The 9094-nt window shown below is 43.0% G+C and overlaps 1 protein-coding gene across 3 annotated transcripts in view; it reads right to left on the minus strand.

Annotated features, from left to right (window-relative positions):
* Positions 1-9094, minus strand: part of PTPRA (protein tyrosine phosphatase receptor type A) — a 141124-nt gene that overhangs the window by 34558 nt on the left and 97472 nt on the right. For all 3 annotated transcript variants that reach the window (XM_019645715.1, XM_019645714.1, XM_019645716.1), the window contains 3 exons: positions 4744-4828; positions 3405-3478; positions 3056-3192 (listed from right to left, as the gene is read on the minus strand). In XM_019645715.1, coding sequence (XP_019501260.1) covers positions 3056-3192; positions 3405-3478; positions 4744-4828 — 296 coding nt within the window. Of the gene's footprint in view, positions 1-3055; positions 3193-3404; positions 3479-4743; positions 4829-9094 lie in introns of those variants that run through there.

The raw sequence follows: 9094 nt of genomic DNA on the forward strand, positions 1-9094 counted from the left end.
GACAGCAACTTGTCTGTTCCCCTTCCCCCAATTCCCCAGCACTGTTCCCATCCCCCTAATTCTCCAATAAAAATCTTAAAAAAAAAATTATCAGCCTATTAAGATAAAAAAATATATATATATATTAAAAAAAAATTTAAAAACACAGTGGCCTGCAACCCTCAGCCAAGTTTTCTGAAAGTCAGGCCTGGGGCATGACCCCTCCAACATAAAGGGCAAGTTGCTGCTCCTTATCCTCCCCCCATCCCTGCTAAGAAGGATGAGCAATGCCTGCTGGGCGATTTTGGAGACAGCATATACCACATGCTGTTGTCTTGCGCTGACTCATTTACTGAGTGATCTGAAAAGAAAAGGCTCTCCAGCTGACCCAGGCCACCAAGAAACTGGCGCTGGTAGATCCTACGGGGGCCCTAATGTCTGGTTAAGGCTGAGCAGGAAAATAATAATGAAAAACCTTATGATATGGGGATAACACCATGATTTGGCCTACAAGATCATGTTCCTAGCTTAGCATTGGGCTCTGGTAGAGACTATAAGCCTGACCGTGGGACACTAGATATCCAATGACTTCAACTGTCCATCATAAACTATTATGTGATTCAATAAGCCATAAATTTGGACATGTCCAGCAGAATTCCACCATCAGTTGGAAGTGATATGTACAGAACGCTTGCCACACACACACTCCTTCAGTAGACACCTCTGACTTCCCAATGATATGAACAGTTGACTAAAGAAGAAAAGTCCAGCCTAGTGTACAAAAGGCTCTGTGAGACATGCTAGCCTATTCTGGAGGTGGACTGCTGTGGGATAATCTACTTAAGAAATGGCTCTGAATGGGTGCAAAAGAGAAATCCTTCCAGTGAACAGAACTTCCAGCAAGGAATCTCACTACCTATTGCATTGGAGGTCAGGATCTAAGCCAATCCCTTGGTAGTGGATAACTGGAACATGAACGATAAGAAACATTTATGCTGCAGGTGTATGCTCATCAGATGGCACTCACTGCTAAGAATTAATGAGATGTTTCTCAGCCCTTTCCCTCACTATCCCAGTGCTGGCCCAAGAAGCCCATGAACATAGTGGCCATGACAGCATGGCAATTGGCTCTCACCACTATACCTATCTGAATTTGCCTATCATGCCTCTAGGAACACCATCTCTATCCTCCAGGGATTTACTAGAGTGCCTTATCATGGGATCTCAGGGAGTATTAACTCCAAAGAACTCCTTTCACAGAAAAAGAAGTATGGCCATGGGGTCACATCCCCTATTACCCAGAAGCAGTTGGCACAAGAGACTGTAAAACAGTAGAGGGCCTTCTGGAGACCTAGCTATGGTGATAAGGCTGGGGTGCTATCTTGTGGGACAAGGTAAATGTTCTCAATCAATAATGAGCATTAAATGGTGCTGGTTTTCCAATAGCCAAAAAAGGGTCCAAGTCATTCCATTAATTCTTGCCTGGCCAATGGTCTCCTGTTTCAACTCTTGCCTCCCTCCCATCTATTCTACACATTGTAGCCAATGATTTCCTTGAGTGCAAATGTGACCTCATTACTCTCTGCTCCCCTAAGCCCTTCAGTGGTGGAGCAGATAATAACCATTTCTCCTTCTTCCTTGTTACCAGAGCTCTCAATTCTATGGGGCTGTCTGCCTATTCTGTGTGTGATAACAGAAGTAATCTGGACTGGTCTCAGCCAGTTTCAGTAAGCCTATTTCTCCCTTGCTTATGAATGGTTTAAGAAGGAACATGTGACAAGGGATGTCTCCAGAAGCTTTTGGGAAACTTTTCCTCAATGATAAAAGGAGACACAGGGAGAAACAGTCATCTTTTTTTCACTTATATACCTCCATGTAGTGCCTAGAACTGGGGCAGCCATTTTGGCATCATGAGGGGAGCCAGCCTAAGAAAACAAAGCTGACACACGGCTGAGTGGAAAGGTGTGAAGGAGAAGGAGGGTTTAACAACGCCCAAGTTCATAAATTAGCCAACTCTGAAACTGTTCCTCTGTCCTCAAATCCATTCCCCTCTCTCTAATCACGACCATCTTAGGTCAATCTTTCAGCATCTGTGGTATCAACAGCTGTTGCAGCCCTAAACCGTATTCCCTGCCCATCTATTCTGGTTTTTCCATGGGCCATTCTCTATGTAGCAGCCAGCCATTTTTCAAAATACAAATCTGCTTCATCCATTGTTCTCCTTTTCTCATGACAATCTATAAGATCATTAGCCTGGCCTAGCCTTCTTCATTTCAGCTCTTACTACTAAGTCTTCGCCCTTCAGCCACACATGGCCCTTCCTCACTACTGACAGTTTGCTCCTGCTATTTCCAGTGCCTGGAATGTTTCTCATCCCTCTATCTCCAATGTCCTTGTCTATGATTAGATCTCAATGAAAACACATTTCTTCAATAAAGTTCTCACCTGGAATCAGAACTGGAAGGCTGGAATCACCAACTGGTAGATTCACAAACATGTTCTGTTTCCTTGAGGGAGTTATAAAAAATATGAATCTGAATTCCAAAAATAAGGCCTCTGCTCTGTAGTCTTCCATGGTCCTCATTTTCCACAGTGAACTACTTCTACTGTCTACTTAGACGCTCTAGGATCCCTATTCCAGACTTTAACAGGCCATCTGTTAATAAGGCTCCTACCACTATACACCAGCCCTTCATGTCCTATATTACAGTTTCAACTTACAGTTATTTTTGCTCTTGTTTGAGGGAGTTTCCCTACTAGACAGTGAGTTCCTTGAATGTAGGGACTGGATCTGTTTTTGCCCCCCAGCAAATCCCTGGTGCCTAGCACATATTAGATGCTTAATAAGTATTAAACAAAGTAACAGATGCAATGATGAATGGAAAGATGGATGAGTAAATGAGGGAGGTGAGGCAAATCTTTCTTTATTTCCTGTCCATAATCACATAGGAAAGGCATCAGATGAACTTGGTAAAACTTTTCTCATCTCTTAACCAATTAGAAACCTGTTTTCTACCCCAAGACATTAGGTCTGCCTTCCTCCCTGCTGACACATCAGTCTCAGCAAAGAACTCACGTTGAATTCCTCTCTGAAGAGCTTATTGTCATCGGCCATTCTCCGGTTAATCTCCTCTTCCAGCTTGTCCACGGGCAAGGGAGGATACTTCCTGTTGGTGCTTGGGGATCTGGCCAGAAGTGGCACGCTCTGGGGTTCTGCAGTGCACAAGGGGGAAGGTTGGTCAGGTGCCCTGGGGACCAACCCTTCTCTGGAGACTAAATTGGGGATTCTATCTCATGGATATAGCCTCCAAGTACTAGGGCTGTTTTCTTCAAGTCTTTTTTTTCTTCCTTTTAGGATGGGGAAAACCCTAATTTCTTGATTTTCTTCTCCATGAAGGTTCCCAAGCCATTAAGGGGTGCCTTACCCACATCCTCAGTGCGGCCATTGGATAAGCGGAAAGAATTGGAATGGCTCCCAGCTTGCTTGTATTTCTTAAACCTAACGAGAAAATGTTCATAATGAAAAACTAAGCACAGAGGCAGAAGAGACCAATCACTGGCTTTGTATTTCCACTTATCAATTCAGCCTTTCTAAATCTCCTTTACCAAATAAAGAGGCTCTTTTAGAGGGAGGTCTTGCACATGCTGAGGCAGCTCCATTCCATGGTGCTCCTGCTCACTCTCAGCACACTGGAATCCAACCCAGGTAACACCAACAGTATATTCTAACTTGTGTGGCTCTGTGCAGCAATGGTTCCAGGACTCACTAGAGATGACAGCCATACCAGGTGGAGAGGGATAAATGGGTAATATAGTGGGAGGAGATAAGAATATCCATATCAGACAAAAATCCTGGTATTTTCTCAGTGCAATCAGGGAGAAGCCCAGAGCTTCAGATTGGGTGGACATGGGTCTGGCCACAAGTTTCCCGCAGAATGGTGGAGACACATGACAAATTATAGGGGTGCACAAGGCTCTCCTTTCCTTATCTCTGCAGAAGAACAGAAGGAGCACTGAGCATCTTAAGCCAGAGATAAGGACAGAATTAAACCCAATTAGTTAGGGCAGTAACTTTAGCAGGAAGAGAATAAATACACTTCCCTCTCCTCTTCCTTGGGTTCCCCTTCCCTGCTTTTGTTCTCTGTTTGGGTAGTAATATCTAGAGGACCCTGAAAGAAAGTCAGAAAGGGGAACCCTATAACTCATATGGTTTAGTTCAGCATACCAGGGTAAGGAGTCCTAGAGGGGTTTGGGGAAAAAGCCCCAACTCGAAATAAAGTAGGCCTTTATTGAGCACATAATCTCCACCAGGGCACTTTTAGGGGTTGCTTCAATAGGGCTAGATCTGAAGATCTTAAACACCTATCAATAATAACATAGACTGTGGCTTCTGCCCTTAACCTCTAAACCACCATAATGGGCTTTAGGTTGAACTGGAGTTGGGGGGCTGGAGCTGGATAGATGGAAGCAAGGGGGGAGCGGCTGGGTCTTGAGGAAGACTATGTAGAGCTTTTAAACCATTTCTAAGTAGAATTTTAATCTTATTGGGTTGTCGAAAAAGTCATGACCAATTTTTTTCTGTTTTTCATTGCAAAAATGCATCATGACTTTTCCGACAACCCAATAGAAGCACTATCACGAGTCACTCCCCTCTATCCTATTCATTGTCTTTATCCTACTGTCTTCTGGACTGTGTGGGATTGAGACCCTGGGGTACTGAAATAGAGTCCAAGAGAATGGAGAAGCATTAACTCACATGCTCACCTTAACATGTATAGAACTATGATAATAAACACGATCACTAGCAGAGAGGACAGGGCGACCATCACTGCAATAATTGGCGTTTCATCTGAAATTGAGAGAACAAAACATGTTACCATTGTGAGCAATGAATGGAAGGCTCAAGTCAGCTGTTCAGAGTAACACCAGGATAAGGAAAAAGGAAGAGAGAGAGGGCGGGAGGGAGGGAGAGAGAGAGGGGAGATAGATATCTTCTACTGCTACCCCCATCTCTGACTTAATCATACATTTGTTTACTCTGTCTCCCTGCATTAGAATAAAAGCTCTTTGAAGGCAGAGCCTTTATTTCATTCAGTGCTATAGAGCCTAAAACAGTGCTTAGCATATAAAAAATACTGAAATATTTGAAAGCATGAACGCATCAAATCCTGATGGCAAGCTGGGTGTGCCAAGGCCAACAATGTACTCTCTTCCAGCCTCAATGGGCTCCATCTAGAGGAAGATGGCAAAGGAAGGAAAAAGGACAATTTTCCTAACATAAACCCAAATGGTTTCCTGGCACAGAGAAGACTATTCCTGATTAAAGCAAGAAGACATTATTAGATCCTTAAGCACTATGTATCCAAAAATGCTGGGTATTCTATTCTACCTCTTTCCACAGCCACTTTTTACCAGGACCCCAACTACAGCAACACCTGACTTAGCGATATACTGGAAGGCAGGCCCTTGGATTTCCATTCCACTGGGGCTGGCTTCCTTTCCACCCAATACTTATGGCTGCTGACCAGGTGCTAACTCATCCTCCTCTACTCTCATGTCCCCACCACGAAATACACAACCAATGAGTTTGTAACTTTCTTCACCATTTTCCATCCTGCTAAAAGGGAAGACATGTCCCTCCCATGTGAAAGTCAATCCTGTCACGTATGCTCTGGATTACATCCATTACTGTCACCTGTCGTCTTGACCTCATTTACCCTCCTCCAGTCACCAACAGCCTACTGTCTCTCTTCACAGTTAACTTCTCACAACAGTTGTCTTACGAAACAGTCGTTTTCGCTAATTCTTCACCTTCAGCTTTTCTGCTCTGACTCCTACCCTCAGTGCTCCATTTTATTTTATTTTTTAGCTGATCCATCCTGCCACCTGTTGGCAGCTCAGCTTGGGCCAGGACTCAAACCGCTGTTGCTCAGAGCTCGCACTCTTGAGGGAGCTCTTAACCAACTGAGCCACTCAGCCGGCTCTACAGTGCTCCATTTTAAATGCTCATCAAGGACACCAACAAATGGTATATTCCCAAATGCAACGGAAACATTCCCATCCTCATCTGATTCAATCTCTCAGTAGCATTCATTCAAAAAGTATTTATGGACCAGCAACTGTATGCCAGGCAATGTGCTAGACCCTGGGAAGAGAGAAGTGATTAGGCAGACAATGACAGAGAACCTACATTCTGGGATAAGAGGGGACACAAATTTTCAAACAAGGACAAGTGCTATGAAGAAATGAATGGTAGGGGATTAGGGAGTGATGGGTTGGGGAGGGCAGCAATTGTCTATTTTGGAGTGGTTTGGGAAGGTCTGAAGTAGTTACATTGAGCAGAGGTCTAAATAATGTTTATAAGTGAACCGTGGAAAGATCTGGGCAAAGAGCTTTCTAGGCACAGGGAATAGCAAGCATAATAGCTCTTAGGAACTTGGCAGGTTCAAGAAATAGCACAAAGGCCAGTTTTGGTACAAGATGTGGCTGGAGAGGTGGGCAGGAGCCAGAAGATTTAGGGCTTTGTAGGCCATGATAACGAGTGTGGATTTAATTCTGAATGTGATGAGAAACATGATGTGATTGGAAGGCTTTGAACAGAGTAGAGAAATAACTAGATCTGCATTCTTTTAAAAGATCAGCTAGCTAAATGACTCATAAGCAGCAGTCATGAGGTAGGAAGTAATCCAGCAGAATATGGTCTTATAGATGCCAAGAACAGTTTTTTCAAGGAGGGCGTAATCAGCTCAATCGAATGCTATGGCAAGATGAAGTTGGATGAAGACAGAAGTGAAACTGAATTTGACAAGATGGCGGCTATTGGTGACCTTTTCAAGAGTGGTTTCAGTTGAGTAGTTGGTGAGAAAGCCTAAACAGAGTAAAATAAAGATAGAAAGAGGAGACAGTAAGATATTGATTTCTTATTTAAGGTGAGGACTTTTACTATAAAGGGATGCAGAGAAAAGGATCAGCATATGGGAGGGAGATGTGGGGTGGAAAGTCTTATTGTTTTAAGAGATGCGATATATTATACCATGCTTCTTTGTTGATGGCAATTTTCAAACACACCCTGGTATGTGGCTTTCATCTTAAAATGAGCATCCAGGCTGGCTGACTACTCCCGCCTCTTTGAAGAACTTTCCTCTCTTGGTTTCCACAACAAAGCACTCTACTGATTTTCTTGTTTTTGGCTGCTCCATCACATTTCCTTTGCTAGTTATTCCTTTTCCAATACCAGATCTTTAAATGCCTGATTTCCTCAGGGCTCTGTCCCTGGCACTCTTCTCTATCTAGCTGATCTGATCAGACACATGGCTATAACCAGAAATGATATGCTAGCAATTTCCACATTTGCACTGCTTGGTCAGACCTCTCTTCTGAGCTCTCTCTTCTAAGGCAACATGCCACTTCCACTTTAAATTTCACAGCAATGCAAACTTTCTAAAACCTTTCTCTCACCATTCAGTAAGCTAGCACAGCCATCAACCCTGTTGCTCAAGTAAGAAATGTGGAAATCCCCTTGATTTCTTCCTCATGCTTATCTTCTATATCCAACCCAGCTACAAGTAATATGTTTTAAGGCTAAAACCAACACCTCAAAATTTTCTGCCTTTTTTCCATTCTGTTGCCATCACTGTAGTCTAAATCTCTATCCTCTCTTATCTCGGTCACAGTAAGCCTCTGTCCTCTGCCAATACATTCTCCACAATACAGGCAGAGAGATCTCCAAGAAAACAAATCAGATAATGTTCCTCTTATATGTAAAACCTTTCGATGGTTTCCCAAGCCTTTAGAAGGAAATTTAATATCCTTACTCTGGCCTATAACGACCTCCCCCATTTAGCCCTACTGCTTACTCTATGTTCTGCCACTCTTTCCTTGCTCACTAAACTTCAGCCATTGGCATCTTTCCACGATGAGTTCATTCCTTCCTCAGGCCTTCGAACATGTTATTTCTTCTGCTTTACATAACCTCCTTCCATTCTTTGCCTGGCTAACTCCTCAGTCATCCAGTTCTCATTTTAAGTGTTACCTTTCCCAGAGAGATCTTTTCTGCTTCCTAATACTAAATTAAGATCTTAAATCCTAGTCTCTTTATCTCTAAAATTAGTTAATTCTGAAGATTAAATGAGATTATCCCCATAAAGTGCTTGGCACAGTAACTAGCATACATTATGTACTCAGTCAATGTTGGTTAGTATTTTTTTTTTATTATTCTCACAGAGCCCCCTGTTATTTTCCTTGATAATATCTCTCACACTTTGTAATTATATATTTATTTGAGTTTAGTTGACTGAGGTGTCCCCTCCTTTAACCATAAATTCCACAAGGGCAAGAATTACATACCTGCTTTGTTTCTCACCATATACCTAAAACTGAGCACAGAATTTCACACATAATTGGAATACACTGAGTGAAAGAATGAAAAATTAATGACTTATCCATCACTAAATACGTCTGTTAAATGCCAGTCACATAGGGCTGTATATCAGGTATTTAAAAAAGTAATTAGAGACATCTGGCTCAAAACAGTGAGCTGAATCAGTATGTTTACTTCTTTCTCTTCCCAAAAGGAACACTTAAGTAAGAGAAGAAATATAAAAATACCAACGAATCAAAACCATATTGGGAAGGTAGCAAAGAGTGGCGTCAGTAGACCAAAAACTTTGAGGGGTTTGTGGAAGACAAAACAGATGGGATTGGACTGCTGAAGAGATCAACCGAGCCAAAGAACCTGCAGTTGAAAGGTAAGTACTGGTTCTACCAGTCTGGGCCTGGAAACACCTCAAGCTCAGTCAACCCACTGGGGATGAACGTGAGCCGTGGGGTAGGAGGATGGTATTTAACCAAAGTCTTGCCAAAGCCAAACCAGTACACTCACAGGCTGAATAACAAGCAGTGGTGTCCCATCCAGACTCAGCTGGGAAAACAGAGCGCTCTTGCGCGCTCTCTTTCTGTCTCGCTCTCTGTCTCTCTCTATAGATAGATTGTGTGTGTGTGTGTGTGTGTGTGTGTGTGTGTGTGTGTGTGTGTCCACGGAGAGTGATGGTCTCTTAAAAAATAAAATGCAGTATGGGGCCGGCTGAGTGGCGCGATGGTTAAGAGCTGGCTTGGG

Source organism: Hipposideros armiger, unplaced genomic scaffold (assembly GCF_001890085.2).
Source record: "Hipposideros armiger isolate ML-2016 unplaced genomic scaffold, ASM189008v1 scaffold_94, whole genome shotgun sequence".
Taxonomy (NCBI): domain Eukaryota; kingdom Metazoa; phylum Chordata; class Mammalia; order Chiroptera; family Hipposideridae; genus Hipposideros; species Hipposideros armiger.